Source organism: Phoenix dactylifera, chromosome 8 (genome assembly GCF_009389715.1).
Source record: "Phoenix dactylifera cultivar Barhee BC4 chromosome 8, palm_55x_up_171113_PBpolish2nd_filt_p, whole genome shotgun sequence".
Taxonomy (NCBI): Eukaryota; Viridiplantae; Streptophyta; class Magnoliopsida; order Arecales; family Arecaceae; genus Phoenix; species Phoenix dactylifera.
In genome coordinates, this window is record NC_052399.1 from 26,900,719 (window position 1) to 26,921,451 (window position 20,733).

At 39.9% G+C, this 20,733-nt stretch overlaps 2 protein-coding genes across 3 annotated transcripts; both read left to right on the forward strand.

Moving 5' to 3' along the window:
- Nucleotides 1–205: 205 nt before the first annotated feature.
- LOC103708644 (PHD finger protein ALFIN-LIKE 3-like) lies at nucleotides 206–13,763 on the forward strand. 2 transcript variants are annotated; one of them, XM_039129408.1, is made up of 5 exons: nucleotides 206–421; nucleotides 579–611; nucleotides 4,199–4,427; nucleotides 12,020–12,143; nucleotides 13,096–13,763. In XM_039129408.1, exons 1-5 carry the CDS (start codon nucleotides 325–327, stop codon nucleotides 13,363–13,365), a joined length of 753 nt encoding a protein of 250 aa, XP_038985336.1. In that variant the 5' UTR covers nucleotides 206–324; the 3' UTR covers nucleotides 13,366–13,763. The 2 variants fall into 2 exon arrangements, with proteins under 2 accessions (XP_038985336.1, XP_038985337.1); XM_039129409.1 differs by having other exon boundaries at nucleotides 13,099–13,763.
- A 3,492-nt stretch (nucleotides 13,764–17,255) lies between these two features.
- Nucleotides 17,256–19,954, forward strand: LOC103708643 (phenylalanine ammonia-lyase-like). The gene has a single exon (XM_008793667.4). It carries the CDS (start codon nucleotides 17,405–17,407, stop codon nucleotides 19,676–19,678), a length of 2,274 nt encoding a protein of 757 aa, XP_008791889.1. The 5' UTR covers nucleotides 17,256–17,404; the 3' UTR covers nucleotides 19,679–19,954.
- Nucleotides 19,955–20,733: the final 779 nt, after the last annotated feature.

The window sequence follows — 20,733 nt, forward strand, 5'->3', positions numbered from 1 at the left end:
GCCCTCTTCATCGGAGTTAACAACCGTCTATCCCAGACCGCTCAAATCCGCCACGTATAAACAGTACTCGTCGATTCATACAAATCCTATGCGGTATGAACGAGATGGATTTCATCTACAATACTAACGGTGGAACATTTCTCGCATAGTAATTTATCTACGAGCATTTATAATATAAACATTTCGCCCACTTACCCTCCTTTTTATCGGAGACGCAAACCAACGCCTCCCCCTCTCTAATCCACGGAGAAGCCATTCCTTTCCCGCTTTGAATTCGCCTATTTGAATCGCATCGGATCTCTTGATCGGGCTGTCAAAGGAGCGATGGACGGCGGATCGGCGGCGTACTCGCGGTCCGTGGAGGATGTGTTCCAGGACTTCAAGGGCCGGAGGGCCGGCATGGTCAAGGCCCTCACCGCCGGTGATTCCACCGCCTCTTCCTCTTCTTCCCTCCCATCTCCTTCTCTCAGGATTCCCTCTGAACTAAAAAAAAAAAAATATTTTTTTTTCTTCTGCTCATTAATTCGAGAATTTGATCCTCCTTTCGGGTTTTTTTTTTTTTTTTTTTTTTAATGCAGACGTGGAGGACTTCTACCGGCAGTGTGATCCTGGTTAGGATTTCCACTACTCCCTTATTTCCTTCTGTTGCTCTCCAGTCTCCGGTTCTTTTTTTTTGGACTTTGTGAATATTTGGGTCTATAATCTAATGTGCTGTTATAGCTTTAGGTTCCATTTCTTAGCGTTCTTTTGAGATTAACATCGATAGTATTATTTTTATTGCTAAAGTAGGCTAATCCAAGTGTTTTAGCAGTATCACTATTTTTCTGATTTTTTTTGAATTTATCCATAATTTTCGTATAAGGATATAGTATTTTTTTGAAACGAAACACTCATATATATATATATATATATATATATATATATATATATATATATACATATACATACATACATGTACATGCACACACATACATACATGTACATGCACACACATACATACATGTACATGCACACACATACATACATATATATACATATATATATATCTACATATATATACATCTATACATATATATATCTATACATCTATACATATATATATACATCTATACATATATATATCTATACATCTATACATATATATCTACATATATATCTACATATATATATATACACACACACACACACATATATATATATATATATATATATATATATATATATATATATATATATATATATATATATATTAATATATTAAGATGCTATAAGCTATAATTTGCTCTCATGCAGGCTAACATTCGCACTGATGGTGCATCGATTAAATAATTCAAAAGAGATTTTTTATATGGTCTGCTGTGGCCCGTAATGCTTTCAAGCTGTGCAAATTGAGTTCCGCTAATCAAAGGCATAATGTCTTCTCCGCAGTTTCTTGGATTTTTTGTTGGATTTTGGTGGCATTTTGCTACTGTAGTTGCTTACCAAGTAAAGTTATATTTTTTTCTTTCTGTGTGTTTCTATATGTATATTTTATAAAAGATTTTCCCGCCTTTGTCTGTTTGTTTCTATACGAGTTCCCATGCGTCTGTGCTTTTGTTATAGTAGTGTTTTCCCCTTCTATTTGTTTGTTTCTATATGAGCTTTCTGCATTGAATTTCTTATATGGGCTTATGTTTTATAAACAGTGATGTCTAGTGCAAATAGCCCTACAAAAAGGGGAGAGCAGTAATTACCATATAATGCTGTAGTTTTGCTAGGGTATTATAACCATTACATAATAAGTATAGTTTTATTGCCAGCTTTTATGGTAATTTTTTTAGTTGCACTGATGATATAACATGTTGCTGCTTCTCTTAAATGTCGTGATTTTTTTAATTCCTTAGACCACCATTTTTGCATGTCCGCATCATTGAGTGACACTCAACATGGTAAAATGACGATTCATCGACTTTGCACTGCTACTTATGCACAATTAGGAGGTACAGGTTACTCCATATGGTTTTTTTTTTTTTTTTTGTGTATTATTATTGCATTTACTTTTTGAATTATGCTTTTGTGTTGAAAACACTTCAGAGGCAATATTAGTCCAAAAAGATGTTAAGGGATCAATGCTGAAATAAGTACTTTATGTTTTCTTCCTACATTTAAAAGGAACAATGTCAGGTTCTGTGGAGGTGATTGCAACTGCACATACTTATTTCTCAGGACATTAAGAATTAGTTTTTTTCCATATCTGAAATTTCAACAAACCAAGGCTTGCAGGATATAATATAGGTTTTCTTTTGATTTCTTTTACTGACCAGAACATTTAGAAGCTATGTAGTTTTTCTTTTATAATTCTGTACAATACATTTGAGGTTCAAATGCTAGTTTCCTGCATATTTTTGTGCATTCTTTTGTAGACTATATTTGACCATGCTAATGAGGTCATTGATTATTTTCTTAATGGCATGCATCAGACACAATTCCTTTATTTGTTGGGCGCTAGAGGTTTTTTTTTTTTTATTATAAATTTTGCATTTGCAATAGTTGGACTGGTTCCTTTCTTAACACAGATCATATGATAGGATATCACGGTCTGCTTTTTTATTTCACATATGATTTTTCACATTATAATTGGTGGTGATAATGCTGTTTTTCAAGCACATGAAAAGGCATCTATTCTTGCTTACCAGATTTGTAGTTTGTGTAACCCCTTCCTAGCTGTCTTGCTTGGTCATGCAGGCATCACATGAACAAGAGGTAAGAAGGATGGAGGCCACAGATGGTGGCTGGGATGCGCGTTGGGCATCACATAGACAACATAACAACATGGTGCTCATTTATTCGCATGTCTAGAAAGTACTAGTTTATGGGACAATGATAGCAATCAATGGTCTGCGAATACTTTTTATAACTAAAAAATGTGGACATTTTAAATCCGTTATTCTTACCCAACTAAAGTAGACAACAATAGTCGAAGAAAAGAAACATTACAAAATTTTCGCTTTCCTAATTTATGGTTTGAATGAAACTGGTTGCTGTTTAATGATATATTGATGCATAATAGAGAGCTCGACGGGTGTGTAATAGTTAACTATAATTTGAACCCAATTCCTAAAACAGCTATGTGAAACATGAACCAATTAAACATTTTAAACATAAAATTGTGGGTGACAAACAGGAAAATGTATAGCATTACGTGTGTCTTTTTTAGCCAAAGAAATGGCACAGACACATGGGATTAATGTTCTAATCAAAATCGGAAGTCATATCTGATGGTTCTGTATCCCTACTAAACCCCAAATTATTTAGTTTACAGATGTTCTCTTTTCATAAGATTAATCAGGCCTCCAAAAGTTTGATTCCACATTTCTCCTTTCTTGATAAATATTATGCCACGCAGTGAAATATTTATATTTCATATCCATAACAGAATAAAATTTGGCATTTGTAGTGTAGCATGAGAGGGTGTGAGTTTGAAGTGGGCCTCTCTTAATTCTTAATAAGAAAGAAATACTAAATGCTGTGCAAGTGCTAACAACCAATTGAAATACAAACTTTTAGGTTTGCAATGCCTTGTCAGAAGTGAATTCTGTTAGAGACCAACAGGAATGCTATGCAAAGTACAAACGGCCCATCCCAGAATTCTAGGGGTCTTATATTCCTCTCAAATGCTAATAACCAATCAAAAATCCCTTCGGCTTTGCAATAATAATAATGGTAATGTCGTTACACATGATTGTCAAATTGGTATATATATTTCATGGACTAGCTTTTCTTTTCCTTCTTAAAATTGGATATCAACCTAACTTACATCCTCGATCTTTGTCATCTGGGCTGGACCATGCCTCATTGTATGGCTGTCCTCAAATGCTATCATTAATGAGCCAGTTATCTGACCAAATATTTGTCTAATTGTTTTGGTTGTTAATGTAATAGCTTGTCTCTAATATGTTTCAGCAGGATGTATCAGATTTTTTTTCTTCATGGATGGTGACATATTGTACTGCTTGATACATGCCTAGCGAGTTTACATGACATATGGTACTGCTTGATACATGCCTAGTGAGGTTGCATGCAATAATATATAACGAGATATCATTTCTCAGATGCAGCTAAGACATAGAATCTTGATGATTCTGGACTTTTAAGTGTTGTAAGAAGGTTATGTAGTTTGTTATGCTTCAAAATTTTAACTAAATGTTACATCTTTCAGATAAAGAAAACTTATGCCTTTATGGACTTCCCAATGAGCAATGGGAAGTTAATCTGCCAGCAGAAGAGGTTCCTCCAGAGCTTCCGGAGCCTGCTCTGGGTATTAACTTTGCAAGAGATGGAATGCAAGAAAAGGATTGGTTATCTTTGGTTGCTGTACACAGCGATGCTTGGTTACTTGCTGTAGCATTTTATTTTGGAGCTAGATTTGGATTTGATAAAAATGATAGGTGATTAAACAAACAAAATAAGCAGTATTACTTATTTAACTAGATTTTCCTTGCTTACTCTTATTGCCATTACTGGTAGATAACTTGTAAATTCTTTCCCTGTTAATTTTTTTCTACTTCCAGGTCTATGTGGCTTGAGAATTTTTTGTTTTCTCTAATGCTGTAGCGCTCTGCAATTCTTTGGTCATTTTCCTTTCCCTTTTTCAGTTCTTTTTGTTCATCTATCATTACGTTGTTATTTCTTTATAGTGTTGAGCATATTGCACAAAACAATTTAGTGATTCTCATGAACAAAAACTGTTTCTTATTAAACTTGTGCATTGACTTGACTTCTTTAGTTGCCATTATTTCTCTGCATAATTAAATTTTATGTGCTGGCCCTTATAATTGCTGAATGGTACAAGATACTGTGTTTTTCACATGTTTAAGATTTCCATATGTCAGAAACCAGCTTATTACTATGTTACGATGAACTTTGTTGTTCATTATCATTTATGCCTGGTGATTGCTATTTGTTGTTCATTATCATCTATGCTTTTTCGCTTGGACTTCATCTATTTGTCAATTTATTGATATCTCCTAGGATAATCCATCCTATGGTGAATCTTCGATAAATATCAAACTTGGGTAACATTGGCGCATAGATAGGGTGGCAATCTACTCTGCTCCATTGGGTACTCAACCCGCAGCGGATTCGGGGCAACCTGCCCTGAGCATGATCTGGATATATACAGCTCCTCAAAAATCTCCTTCTCGAGGTAAAAAAATTAATTTGTATGCAAAAAATTGATTTTTCTAGCTTTACTTGGCCCGATTTGTCCAACTCGCCCTATCTAACTCTATCCATCCCGTTTCACCCTGTCCCGAGACTCTACTTGCCCTGCTCTACCTCGAGGCAAGTATGGGGCGGGTACGGGTAATGGCCTACCTGACCTATACCCAGGGGCGGCCCAATGTATTTTGGGGCCTAAGGCGAACTTACTAAGAGAGGCCTTTTTAAAAATAATAATAATAATAATAATAATAAATTTTTAAGAAGAGAAAAATTATAAGAATTGTAACAAAATTAGATGAATTAGAAGCAGGAGATTATAAATTAAAAAAGTATGTTTCTTTAGAAACAAAAAATAGTGAAGGAAATTTTATTGGAATAAAAAGGGGATCAAACTATCCTAGTATAACAGCACTTGGAGCCCATTCAATCAGAAATTCTCCCTTCACTGCTCCAGAAGATTGTTTTCGTTAGTTATAATTCTATGTAAGTTGTGGAGGCCATACATGAGATGATAAGTCAATAGTTGCAAAGCATAAGAATGTTCATGCTGTTTTCCATCAAATTCTCCTACTAACTATTAACAGCTTCTACTAACAAATAACCTATTTGCTCGAGGTGCCAAGGCTGCAAGGCATATCGATCATAAGAAGGATCCCATGAGCTCTCCAAGCTGACCAATTTTATAAAGAGAAAATGATTAAAATTACATGATAGATTACATGGTAGATGAATCCAATGGACTTTCGGACTTTCCCATCCTTTGCCTAAAAAACAGAAAGAAATAACATATGGTTTACTGGTTTAGGCATTTCATCAAACATCTTTAAGCCAGAGAGAGACTTACAAGTTACAACTCAAATGCAGTGCAGGCTGCAGCAGCGAGCGCCGAGCGGGTTGACGACCTGATCTGCTGATCACCTGACGTGAAGAAATCAAAAAGATGGGGTCGTAGTGTCGCACCGTCGTCCGTCGCAATCTCACAGACGTGAGTCAGGGGACGGCCGGACGGGAGCCTGGAGGGAGGCGAGGAGGTCGCCGGTCGCGGGATGCCAGGGAGGCGGGGACGACGGGGAGGCAGAGCCGCAGAGGAGACGACCTCGCCGGCTCGCTGGTGCGGCGAAGACTTGCAGGCAGCCGGGAGGGAGGCGAGGAGGTCGCGGCCTCGCGGGATGCCGGGGAGGCGGGGCGGGGAGGCGGAGGAGATGACCTCGCCGACGAGGCAGCGAAGAGGATTTTAAAGTTTAAAGGCTTGGGCCGATGTTGCAGAGGATTGAGGAATGAGGAGGAGTGGAGCTGTGGAGGAGGATGATGAGGATTTTAAAGAAAAAAAATGATGAGCGATGGCCGATGGGATTGGGACGGGAGTCACCGTTCACGGAATGGCGTCGCGGCGAGACACCCTCACTCCCTCAGTAGCTCAGGCCTCAGGCGTCTTGTCGTCGAGGTAGCCGTTGCCTCCTGCCGTCCTGCGGCCCTGTACTGTACACTATAGGCTGTAGCAGTGTAGCTAGGAGTGGCCGAGACTGCCGAGTGGGACTGGGTGTGGGAGCTGGAGCCTGGGACGCTAGGATTAGGAGTCGTGGTCTGCGGCATGACGGCATCTGCCGGTCTGGCGGGGGCCTTCCTTCAAGCCGGGGCCTTGGGCGACCGCCTAGGTCGCCTAAGGCTTGGGCCGCCCCTGCCTATACCCAACCTGTAGCTATCCCTAAGCACAGTGGCATAATATTGGGTTAAGAAATAGCATTTGACTTTTGAGCTCACATTTTTAGAGCTGGATGTATCTATCGAGAACCTTGCGTACCTAGGTACCTACTTATATGGTCATATGAAAAGCAATTCTTTTTTCTGTTTTCAGGAACCTCATTTGATTGCTTGATAGTCTTCATTTAAATACACACATACAGTTTTTTGTTGGTGAATGAGACATGGTTTTTGATGTTTTCTATCATATCATGATACATGATCCCTTTTTTTGTTAGAATATGTTCTTCATAATTGCTACATTAGGTGGTAAATTGAAACATGGTGTCACATGCTGGCCGATAGTTGGCATGTGCTATGCTGGACTAGTATGGGCACCCATTGCCATGTCAGCTCGTATCGACCATGGTGGTTCAACATAGGTCAATATGGCTTGATATCAAGCCAAAAGTCCTTTGTATATATTATAATATAAAACTTAATGCACAACATTTTTTTGATTGTATTTTCAGTTTCTTAACCTAATTGCCTCCATTGTCAAGTTCCTCCTTTGTTAGTTACCTCTCCTCAAAATTGATCTCCCTGCCTCCAATCATCTCTCTCTCTCTCTCTCTCTCTCTCTCTCTCTCTCTATTTCTCGCTGTCTCTCCCCCATGCCCTCCACCACCCCCTCCTTTCTCTCACTCCATCTAACTCTTTAATTTCTTTTCGCCATCCACACTTTCCACATCCATTTCCAGACTACCGTCAACCCTAATCATAAAGTTCTCTAATCAACCCCATCTAGGTATTTGAGCCACTACCTTCACTAATGCTCAAACCATCATCATAATCCTTGTCTTCTCCCTTCATTTTTTTCCGTTTATTTTGTTATATTATATTGGATTCTTGAATAGGATAACAGATTTTCAATTAAATGGGGCTTGTATTGCTCTTTTGGGGATTTGTCGAGTCATTGAGCTAGATCAAGTAAAAAATTCTAAAACTTGGGTTAAATTTTGATTGATCTGATTGACAAATCCAATCCATTGAGCCTATTGGTGTTTCTTCCTTGGATCACATCACCATGCCTATGCCTTATTGATGTACTTGCTCCTCATCGTTGTTATGAGAGAACATTAAAAAAGGTTTTTTGTTTGCCATATCGGGCTGAACTAGCATCATCTATTTTTAAAACAAACATAGATGCAATCTTTTAACTAAATAAGCATTTTCCTTTGAACATTAATGTCCCAAACTTTGAATCTTATTCTCGTCAATACACTTGGACATTGGATACAATTATATAAATACAATACAACCAAGAATGTTAATGTTAAGAGTTATTGGCCTGAAATTAGGTTGGAAATGACTACTCTCATGCTTCAATTGAATTGTTCATGTTGAGTTATGCCTTTGAAAATGCAGATCACTTGTTTTACTTAAAAAGAATTAAATCTTCTTTGCTAAATCTCAAAAGTTTATGATGAACAAGGTTTTGAGAAAAGGGATTTAGCCTTTGCAGATTAAAATAAATAGGTGGCATTTAATGACCCAAATGCGATCACTATGGTGATCTTAGATCACCGATGATTCTCATACCGGGATAATCTGATCCCCGATGTTCTATGATCACCATATTTGGTATGCTATATTCTAGTGGTCAAAGATCCCCAGATATCCATAATTAAGCTATTTGATGTGCCATAGAAATCCAAGATCACCGATCATGTAATACCAAAACTACCCTATATTTTATATATATTGTAACTACTAAATAGAATTCTCAATCATATTATAGGAAAATACATATGAATACAAACCAAATTATCAAAATCTATCATTCTAGACTAATTTAACAAGACCAGAAATTAATAATGTTGTCAAAGTAACTCTAGGGGATTATCAAACCTTCCCAACTAGAAGATTTTTTTTATGGTATTATCAAACCCTTCTAAGTTAGAAGATTTTTTTTAGAGATTGGCATTTTTTTTGAAACAATTTTTTTCAGTTGGATTGATGGGCATTTTGTCCCCAAATTTCATCCCCATATCATTGCCCTAGGATGATCTTGAAAACCTATCCTCAAGGACGAGTTTGACATCAATGGTTTGGGCGGTGATTTTAGGTGTGGGGTAATTTGAGATCACTAGGATGCAACCAAATGCGGCTCGCTACTTCTACCCACATTACCGTTGAACTTGGAATCATCGCCCCATATCAAATGCCAACATAAGGTTTAAGAAAGGATAAATTGCCGACAGTTTCTACTTAGATAACCAACTTGTGTTCATTGGAGGTTTTTTCTCAAATGCACAAATTATTTTTGAGCATCGTGTTAAGCACTCCTCTTGCAGGGAAAGGCTGAAAACACAACCTTTTTTGCCACCCCTGACTAGCAGAGGACTTTATTAGGTCCATACTTTTTCTCATTCTTTTTTGCATGAATGAAGGCCTATATTCTTTTTGGCATGCTTTAGCTGGATTTTCTTTGAAATCCAACATTTTCTTTTAACTTTATGATATGGTGAGTGACGTAACTTTACAATATGGCACCTCAATGGTTTGCTAGGAGTGGAGAACACTTCATAAACAATTTGCTTTAGGTAGAGGTTAAAACAAGAATAGTCTTGCCTGGGGCTTGTCTTTCACAGGAGGGTGTAATGCTTTGTGCTTATCAAAAAAACAAGAATAGCCATAATTTTGGTGGAAATTTCAGTAAGAGTTTTGACATGGACTTCTAGGTAGCTTAAATTGGAACTTCCAATAATTGCAATCTCCCCTCTCGAAAAAATGAAAACAAATGTACGCCATAGAAAACCAAGAGAAGGAACAAGAAGGCTTCTTGAGGTAAAAAAGGCTTCTTGAGATAAAAACTATCTTTGCTCTAAATGCATTCCTCACCTCCACATTTGCTTAATTCCAACGAATATATGACTTATGTGAGAACTCATTAACAATCTCATCTACTTTACTGTACAGTCTGGATAATTTGCAAATAGATACTAATATAGCATCTTGGCGCCCATTGAGAATCTTTTGAATAGTGAATACATTAACTTTTCCTTGATAGCTTTTAATATGCCAGAAACTGTTTTCAGTTGCTGACCTTTCCTAGTTTGTATTATACAGAAACAAAAGATGACCATTTTTTTGATGATTTAGAAACAAGTGGTCGATGCATGACACTATTCCAGAATTAATTGTCTTGAAATATTAGTTCAAGGGTGATGTATTGGAGGTCTGGTAACTTAGATGAATCATAGGTTTAGAATTTAATTTTTCACATATATCCCTTTTTTGTACCTAGTTATATCAGAGCTTTTCATGGAACATAAATTAAGATGTAGGTTTCCTTTTTAGCCATTTTCTACATGATTTTGTAGTGCTCCAATGTGATGCATCTTATGGATGCATTAGATGCACTGAACATGCTTGTTTTGAACAATTCTTTATGTCTAGCGAAGTGCTAGGGCTTGAACAGGAATGGAAGCCCAATGCCCCCCTCCCCTCCCCATGTTGTAAGTTTGGTTTAAAAGTTAAGATTTGTTTAATTTAATGAGTGATTCAGATTAAGTTTAGGTTTTAAGTTATTTTTGGCCTCAAGGAAGGTCATCTCCAGAGTTCACTTCAGGAAGCTTTGGAGCCACCATGTTTGTGCATTTTTTTTGCTCCCATTGCCTTTCATGGAGCTCATTCTAATCTACTTTTGCCATTTTTGAGATCACTCTCTCATAACTTCCCCTTTGTCAATGATTTTTTCACCTTAAGTGAGTTTTCCACTTCTACAGCTTTGCGCATTGATTATGGAAATTAAACAAAAAACTTCTAAGAAAGAAAACTAGCCTATCTAATGGCCAATTAATAATTTTCTAAGAAAGAAAACTAGCCTATCTAATGGCCAATTAATAATTTTATTGTTTCATCTTTAAAGTGCTACATTTAGGGTATGTTGAATGTATGCCCATATAAATAATCAATTTTGCATGGAATATGCTTCCAAAAACTATTTGCCGGTGTACCCTTCAAAACCCTTTCTATTTGTATAAATGCCCTGCAGTTAGCTTGCTGTCCAACATTGTCAGAAAGTAGATGTTTAAAAATAAAAAGACTTTAATACCCTTGACCTGATGGTAAAATGTTGAGAGCTCAAAATTTTAACCAATGGCAAAATAATCATTGCAAGTCTAGTTTAACTGAGTTAATCCTAGTTAAACTAACATAAACCAACAGATTTTGACAGTAGGGACATACTTTAAAATAGAGAGTACAACTTGATGTGCATCTCATTAGAGCTTTTGGAATAACTATAAAATATTTTGTTTGCCAAGGTCTGTAGTGATCTGGTAGTTTTTCAATCAGCACTACAAATAGTAGGAATGCATGGCTTTGCTATTTCAGATTCTTTTTTTTTTTTTTTGCTTTGAAAAAGGGGAAGGGGGGAGGAAGGGACAAGCCCACCCCCACGTAGCAGCCCCCACCCCGCCAGGAGAATGTTCGATGCGGGCAGAAATGACCGTGTGTTGGGCATCCCGGCCGGTTTTACTCATACCCTCCCCACCCGTGGCACCGGCTCGGATACCCCTCTGGGCTCCGACACAAACTCTCTGTGTGAGTACGTCACGCCTGGCACCATCGAGGCTACCAGCGGACCAGTAGCCCTTTCAAACCCCTTGTCCGAGCAGGGAGTATCCGGTCTCCACAATTTAATCGACGCTTGCATGTTTCGAACTTGGAACCACTTGGTTGGAAGTAAGGCCCTGTTCCCTGAGCTACCACCTCAGTGGCTGCTATTTCAGATTTTCTCCAGCATATAGTTATTCTATTAAGAATTTGAAGTTGTTATTAAATGAAATTTCAAGATTGCTTTTTCCAAATGTCTATCATGACTTAGGTAGAAAATTTCTTTTTCAAAATTATGCAGCATCAGCAAAATGTTTCGAGTCATGAAAAATAGTGGGATTTCTGCTCCTTTGTTTGCAATATCCCTTAATTTTTTATCTCTTGTTTAACATCTAGTTAACCTCCTTGTTATTTTCTTATATATTGAACTCTTACCTGTACATAATTGATCAAGAATTCCAGATTTGTAACTTCAGTATCTCCAGCATAATTAGGTTGGTATTTTGTGATGCAGAAAGCGCCTTTTTGGTATGATAAATGATCTGCCTACGGTATATGAAGTTGTGAGTGGAAAGAACAAAGCGAGGACTTCTGGTTCTAACCACAGCAGTAACAATTTCAAATCAAACTCCAAAGTGGTAGAGCATAATTTTGATCCTTTCTTTGAAAATGATCTGAAGCTTTTCCTGCTTATGGTGGATGTGCATCAAAATTCTAACAAACAAGTGTCATCAACTATAGCACTAAATGGTCTCTTGGACCATCTGGTCTCATTTATGCTTGGCACAGCATTTTTACCATCACCTATGCTACTTGGATGATATGCTCAGGACCATATTATTTCCAAAGACAATATTTCTCCCAAAATTATTTGTTGAGTTCTATATTCATTTCATGAATATGCTTCTACCTCTGATAGGAATTACAGATTGATTAAATGAAGCATTTTATGCTTTGTTCTCTTCAAAAGTTTGTTTCTCATTCAGGTACTTTTGCTCCATTTAAATTTGACTAAAGAAGGAATATTTTACTCTCTATTGATAATACCGTAAGTGCTTGATTGTTGGATTCTATTTTTTTTCAAAATCCTTTTCTTTGCTAGTTGTAAAACATTGCGAAATAGGCAAGTCTGTCATTATTTATGAAGGATTCATTGGGAATTTAATGTTAATGCTAGATCTACCAGGATCTTTGGTGATAATGACCTGTGCTATTGTGCAAAAGTTACGCACATATTCTTGCAAGAGCCCACTTCATATGCTGTATATGCTCTTGCACATGTACTTTATGACATGATTCCCATCGATTGCCCTATCCCTTAATATTTTGTTATAAAAATTCTCAGAAATTTGTTGCAAGGGTATGATGCTGCGTAGACCTGCATAAATGATCTCTTGAGGTTTATTGTCTTCATCTAGTTGTGCTGATTAGTGGCTCTTTTTTCCTGTTTAAGAGTCTTTAGGGATCAGTACTACTCTTTGTTACACTATATATCACAAAAACTGGACAAGAGAGCTCTACTTGTTTTTAGAGTTACATGCTAGTCTATTATGCTTGCTGAGCTCAGTTTTTTGTTTTGTTGTAAAATAGCAGCGGACATCAGAATCTCAGGTCAAATACTTGAAAAGAATGCACCCCAAAGAAGGGGATGAAGGTTTGGATGAAGATGATGAAGAGGAGCATGAGGAGACACTCTGTGGGGCATGCGGCGAGAATTATGCATCAGATGAGTTCTGGATCTGCTGTGACATCTGCGAGAGGTGGTTCCATGGGAAGTGTGTGAAGATCACCCCGGCCAAGGCTGAGCACATCAAGCAGTACAAGTGCCCTTGGTGCAGTAACAAGAGGGGGCGCTTTTAACAGGATGGTCACTGTGAAAAGTCTTTTGTAATGCTGGTGGTCTTCTGCTAACAAAACTGAAGTCCTGTCTCGAGCTACAGGAAACTTGTGTTGTGCCAGATAGCAGCACCCACACAAGGGTGTTCTGTCATGCAGCAATGTTACTTTGGAATGGTCAATACTTTCTGTGGCTTTAAAATTGCAAACTCAGTTTTAACCGAGGCTGTGCTTATTTGTTTTCTTGACCCTTTCATCTTAATGCTTGGTGATGGCTCTGCTTCATGTGTCTCATCGTAGCAGATAAACGAGTCCAATATTTACTTCTTGTTGCATTTGTTAAACTTTGGAGTCATCATGTCAGCTGTAAGTGACTTGAATTTTTTGAAGATAAAACCTGTGCCTTTGTTTGTGGAGACAAATGTCTTCTTTGAAACTCTTCAATCCATGCTTAGCTAATTCACTTGGTTATAAACAAAATAGCATGGGTTGAATTGACCAGCAACATGGTACAGTATAACATGAAAGTATTAGCAAAGCTATAACTGTGTAAAGGCTTTTTGAGTCATGTACTCTCTCCTATCTATTAAAATGTTTCAGTATATCCATTTCATTTTTCATCATGAGTCGAAACCAGTTTATTGGTATGCTTTGCGAAACTTATATTTTAATCAATAGGGCGAATTTTTTCATCCTCCACAGGGCAAGTTCCGAACTAGAGAATTAGGTAATGGTAATTTATGTTTAACCAGCTAGCTGGCTGATTGGCCTACCAGAGTTTGGAGTGTGGAAGCAACAAAGGAAGGCATTGTGAACCTGGATTTCTTTCTACCTGTGTCTGCCCTAAAATTCTTAGAACTACTTCAGTGTCCAAAAAGAGGAGAACGTGATGGCCAACTGGTTGATGAAGCCTGAAGACCGTGGAGTAGGCTTTTCAGGACTGCTGGACAATGACTTTGGTCTCTACTGATAGTCCCTTAAAATGCTTGGGCTCTGAAGGCAATTAAAGGTGGCTACTTTGAGATCCTTTGTTAGAAGTAATCAATTTCCTGCCTAATTCAAATAGATAAAATGGCCTAATGGAAGTCCGCTGTGCCACTAGCATAATAACAAATAGGTAGTAGGTAACCTTGTGAAATAGATCTTTCATGTGCATGACCAATTCTTATCCAAGAACCCAGACAAGGTTCTTTATATATTGGTGAAGGAAACTTCCATGGCATCCTTACGAGACTTGTCCGCTAGTTTGGGCAAGGTTCTGAAAATGTTGATCTGATGTCATGATATGATAACTTTACTGTCCTCTTGGCTATTGGTTCTCTATTTGTTTTTTCTTGCCAAGAGGACCAAGTCCTCATACCAGTAGTCAACTTGTGCATCTCAGTTGTATAGTTCCATTGGCAAATTCTAATACTATACAATAAGCTGCTCATGAGTGCCCTTTTTGTGTTCTGGATGTTTTTTTTTATGCCTCTACCTAGGTAAATGTTTGCGACCATCTGATTTATATTGTAAATAAATCTAATTCTAATGTGTAATGCAAATGATTTACTATGAAAGAAAGCTTGCTGCTTTGTCTCAAAGCTTGTCTTCCCAGTATCTTAGCAGTCCATCTCTCGAGATCCAGATAGCATGCATACTCCCACAAACCCTTAAAAAACAACTTGTTAATCTTATTCTTGTCAGTGCCTAGAAAGGATCTCATGTCCCATGCTAGCTAACTCAGTTTTTTTATTTTTATTTTTCTGTTTTTTTGATGGGGATGAACAAGCAGCAAAGCTTATTAAAATTTCATTGATATCATCAAATGTAGTGAAGGCGGTATTCAACTCAAGGATCCTTCAGTCAAAACCAAGAGAGTTTTAACCAACCGGGCACTTTCGCATTTTTCAGCTGCTCTATGGTTTAAGTAGCTGTAGCAGCTTGATAATGCTATTCTCAATCTCTAATAATCTCAATCCATAGAGAAGTCACTGAATGATGCAAAAATGTCTTTAATATTCAAGATTTTTTTTTTTTCTTTTTCTTCTTTTTTTGCTGGCTGAATAACTTGGGTCTGCAAGCCTCTTTCTAACTCCTTTGTATCAAAATTATAATATTGGCTAAAAGCTGGTCTGGAAGTTTTTTTCCTTGCACTCTGTTTACTCTTATTGCATACGGGACAGACAGCTTAAGGAAACCTATGTTATTGCCACCATCAATGCAATAGTTTATACTATGGTTCAAGAGGTTTTCTGAAATAAGAAGAAATAGAGATTAGATTAATCTGCAATTATGGTTTTTAGTAATTAGATAACCATTAACATGTTTTGGTTCAGAAAAGAATTGAAGGTCATCTCATATTTTTGGTAAAAAAAATAAATAAACAATATCATGTCACAAGAAACATTACAATAAGATTAATTGTGAATAACGAGACAGTCATGATAGGTCGACAAAGCGATGGTTAGTGATTCTATAATCGTGAAGATTAATTAGCAATGAGATTTTAAGCATGATGGATAGCATAACCGATGGTATGATAGGCATGATACCTGTAGTTCCTCTTCGCAATTTGGAGGTCAAAACATGTATAATAATTGAGATGCTCCTCGTTTTTTGTGTCGGTATATACCTTAAAAAGTGTTGGCAATGCCTGATTTTTCTATAGTGATTGTTGGATAGACCAATTTAGGAACACTTGCATGCCATTTTTACTAGAAATGTGAAGCAGTTAATTGGTAGAAATGGTGGAGATAGAAAGCCTTGTTCAATGATGGTGGTTGTACTTTAGTATCAAGAATAACATGGCACAAATATTTTGGATTCATTTTTCTGCGTTATTCTTTTCTTAGTTTTGTATATTATGTATTGATGCTAACTGGACTAGATGTCCCAATACCAGACGTTCGACAATGAGTTATGATCACATCTTTCTTGAGACTAATCTTATCTCATGGGATACGGAGAAATAGGTGTCATTGTCCGGTCAAGTATTGAAGTAGAATATATGATAGTTTCTGTGGCTACTCGAGATATACTTCGGATTTCATATGCCTTGCATATAATTAGTTTTCCGTTTATCAAGCCTTATCTTTTATATCATTCAGATAATTTGGGTGCCACTTCGCTTGCTGCCAATTCTATTTTTCATGCTCGTATAAAGCATATTGTGACCTCCTATCATTTTGTCCGTGATTGCCGCTTAGCTTGCTGCCAATCCCATTTTTCATGCTTGTACAAAACAAACTAAGACCTCCTATCACTTGCTCGTGATCTTGTCTACCAAAATTAATATTTTATTTGTTCATTACACAAACATAGCATGCTAATATTCTCACAAAGCACGTTCTATTTTTTCGAGCCAAGCTTTTGGGGGAACCTTCCCAATCGTTTGAGGAGGCATGATAAGATTGAGGCAATATTTAATACAATATTGTAGCCAACTAATGTGATTTATGGCAACTCTTTATCAAATATTTAAAATAATTAGTTGTAACATATTATAGGCAATATTATATAGGTATATATAAATAAAATGAACAAAGGACGGCACCAAGCTTCACCAACTCCTCGATAACAAAAAAAAAAGGTAGTCGATAACAAACCCTTGACCGCAACATATCTAATATAAAATGAAAAAAAAGAAGAAGGACGGCAGCAATCTTCACCCACTCCTTGCCATCATCTCCGTGCCTGCTTGCATTTCCGCACACGAGGAGAAGAAATTTTCCAAAGAATCCACCAAACTCCCCAACTCCCTAGTGCTCCCCTCAAGTTCACCTACCCTCCCCACCAATCCTCTCACACCCAGTCAAACTTGACCGCGGACTTAGTCTCTGTAGGTGCCTATCTTAGTATCTTACACCCATGAGTTGTTAAGCTATTTGTTTTTGAACTCTAAACCTACACCAACGGAGCACTGTAACGCTTCCCTCTCCTTCCCTCGCTTCCTCCTCCCGCTGCCTATAAATAAGCGCTCCTCCCTTCCGCTTCAAAGCCAGCCCCGCCTCTCATTACCATTAGATTAACCACCCTTCAAAACACATACCAAAGACCTCATCAGCACCGTCCATTTCCTGCAATGGCCTCCCCCAGCGGTTCCTTCCGCTCCATTCGGGCCCTCAAGCCCCCGACCCTCCCGATCCCGGCCGACGGCGTCAACCCCATCGCCGTCTCCGGTAGCTCCTACGTCCCCAATCCACCTCACTGGAAAAAGGCCGCCGAGGCCCTCGACTGCGCCCACTTCGACGAGGTCCACCGGATGATCTCCCAATTCTCCTCCCTCTCCTTCGTCAAGATGGAAGGCACCACCCTCACAGTCGCCGCGGTCGCCGCGATCGCCCGCCGCGCCACGGTCTCTGTCGAACTCGATGCAGCAGCCGCGCGTTCCCGCGTCGACCGCAGCGCTGCCTGGGTTGCTGAAAATGTCGACCGTGGCACCGACACTTACGGCGTAACCACCGGCTTCGGCGCCACGTCACACCGCCGCACCAAAAAGACCGCAGACCTCCAGACTGAGCTCATCCGGTTCCTCAACGCCGGCGTCATCGGCGCCGAGTCCCTCCCGTCGAGCTACGCCAAGGCAGCGATGCTCGTCCGTACCAACACCCTCATGCAGGGCTACTCCGGCATCCGGTGGGAGCTCCTGGAAGCCATCGCCAAGCTCATGAACCACAATCTCATCCCCAGGCTCCCGCTCCGAGGCACCATCACCGCCTCCGGTGATCTCGTTCCCTTATCCTACATCGCCGGCGTACTCACCGGGCGGCACAACTCACGTGTCGTCACCCCTGAAGGCGTCGAGATCGCAGCCACCGAAGCACTGAAGCGTGTCGGCATCGATCGACCATTCGATCTCCAGGCGAAGGAGGGGCTTGCTCTCGTCAACGGCACCGCCGTGGGGGCGGCGGTGGCGGCGACGGTGTGCTACGACGCCAACATTTTGTCCCTACTCTCGGTAATCTTGTCGGCCATGTTCTGCGAGGCAATGCAAGGGAAGCCGGAATTCACCGACCCGCTAACCCACGAGCTGAAGCACCACCCTGGCCAGATCGAGTCGGCGGCCATCATGGAGTACCTCCTGGACGGCAGCGACTACATGAAGGAGGCCAAGCTCCGGCACGAGAGGGAACCATTAACGAAGCCGAAGCAAGACCGCTACGCTCTCCGGACCTCACCCCAGTGGCTCGGGCCGCAGATCGAAGTAATTCGAATGGCGACCCACGCGATCGAGCGGGAGATCAACTCCGTCAACGACAACCCCTTGATCGACGTCGCCCGCGACATCGCCCTCCACGGCGGCAACTTCCAGGGGACGCCCATCGGCGTCTCCATGGATAACCTCCGTATCGCGCTGGCGGCAATCGGGAAGCTCGTCTTTGCTCAGTTCTCCGAGCTCGTCTGTGACTACTACAACGACGGGCTGCCCTCCAACCTGAGCGCCGGCGAGGACCCGAGTCTCGACTATGGGCTCAAGGGGGCGGAGATCGCCATGGCGGCCTACTGCTCCGAGCTCCAGTACTTGGCTAACCCGGTCACGACCCACGTCCAGAGCGCCGAGCAGCACAACCAGGACGTGAACTCCCTGGGTCTCATTTCAGCGCGAAAGAGCGCGGAAGCTGTCGAGATCTTGAAGCTGATGATGGCCACTTATATGGTAGCTCTCTGCCAGGCCATAGATTTGAGGCAGTTGGAAGAGAACTTGAAAGAGGTGGTGAAGCACTCGGTGATGCAAGCTGCGAGGAAAGCTCTCTTCGTGGCCGAGGACGGGAGTTTATTGGAGACGAGGTTCTGCGAGAAGGATTTGATCCGGGTGGTGGAGAAGCAGCCGGTGTTCTCTTACATTGATGATCCCGGGAACCCGGCGTATGCTCTGATGCTGCAACTGAGGGAGGTGTTGGTGGAGAATGCGCTGGAGGGGAGTGATGCGGGGATGGTGATGTTCAAGAGGATACCGGAGTTTCAGGAGGAGTTGAGGCAGAGGTTGAGGGAGGACGTGGGGAAGGCGAGGGAGAGGTTTGGGAATGGGGATTTCATGGTGGAGAACAGGATAAAGAAGTGCAGGACTTATCCGGTGTATAAGCTTGCGAGAGAGGAGCTCGGCACGGAGTTGTTAACAGGGGAGAAGAAGGCAAGCCCAGGGGAGTATATTGAGAAGGTTTACCAGGCAATGGGGGAGGGGAAGGTGGGGAGTGTGGTGATCGGGTGTGTGGAAGGGTGGAGGGGATCGGCGGGGCCGTTCACGCCGAGGCCGGAGGTGTCGTCGCCGGTGCACAAGAAGCCGGAGTATTGGGGCTGGTTCGAGCAGGGACGCTCGCCGTCGGCGACCAGTGGGAGGGGGTACTGGAACCTCTGAAAGAGGGGAGACAGCCTACTGCCTACAGGGAGAATTGGTGTGTTACAGTGTTTTCAATTAAAAAACAAGATTCAGCTTGCCTCTTTTTATTTTTGTTTCTTTAATTATAACTAGCCTTGGATTGGCTTAAATTTTGTTGATGTCCGAACTTCGCATTTATGATATATGAATTTTCACATAACAAGTTGGTGTTTGGTTCAATGGCAGACGCATAATTTACGTGCACAACCCTCCATTGAATCAAAGGCTATAAGTCAAATTGCTTTAGCTTCTTAACTTGTTGGCTGCTTTACTTAGTTTGTATTGAACTATGATGCATTGAACTCATGGAGACTTCATGTTTAAAATGGACTCCCTGGAAGCCTTTACATGCACGCGGCGATTTATTGAGCGCGTGGGCACATACGGAAAAAAATAAAAAAAATAAAGAATATACAGATAAAACAAGTATTTTATAAGAGTATATATACTAATATCAATTTTAGAAAGATATTTATGCAAATCTCAATATTTATGAGGATATCTATGCAAAAAATCCTTCTTTTTATTATATCACTTAAGAAGTATTATCGACTAGTGACTCAGGATCCTCTATAATGCATGTTTTGTACGTAGAGACTTGTATAACTCCTAATAGCCATCATGGGATCTTATCACGGAGATGGATGACTATTTGGCATTACCATGTTTCGCATCCAATGCAACAGTGCACCATGTTTGATTCATCTCAATAATAGAATGATGTGGTGGGTTTCAAGAGTTGTACAATCTTTTAAGATATTGCACATGCACCGCAAAGGTTCTACTCTATAGCAGTAGAAGCTAGTCTGGTGAATTGTTTGAAGGTGGCTCTCATCTTATTGAAGAGGTAGTAGACTATTCAAAAATTACCGAGAGCTTTCAATATACCTATATTTCAAAGATGATGTGTTATATATTATAATGTCATTATCCATTGAAAAATAATATCTTATCATTATCAATATCTCTTTATTAGTTTAAATTTTTGGAGCAATCAACCAAACTAATATATACGTGACAAGCTATATAATATA

Bases quoted from the DNA above. Each gene is read 5' to 3' on its own strand.
- LOC103708644 (XM_039129408.1), top strand. From the start codon at position 325: ATGGACGGCGGATCGGCGGCGTACTCGCGGTCCGTGGAGGATGTGTTC. The intron at 422-578 runs GTGATTCCACCG...TTTTTAATGCAG, and splicing joins GGTCAAGGCCCTCACCGCCG to ACGTGGAGGACTTCTACCGG. The intron at 12,144-13,095 runs GTAGAGCATAAT...GTTGTAAAATAG, and splicing joins TCAAATCAAACTCCAAAGTG to CAGCGGACATCAGAATCTCA.
- LOC103708643 (XM_008793667.4), top strand. From the start codon at position 17,405: ATGGCCTCCCCCAGCGGTTCCTTCCGCTCCATTCGGGCCCTCAAGCCC.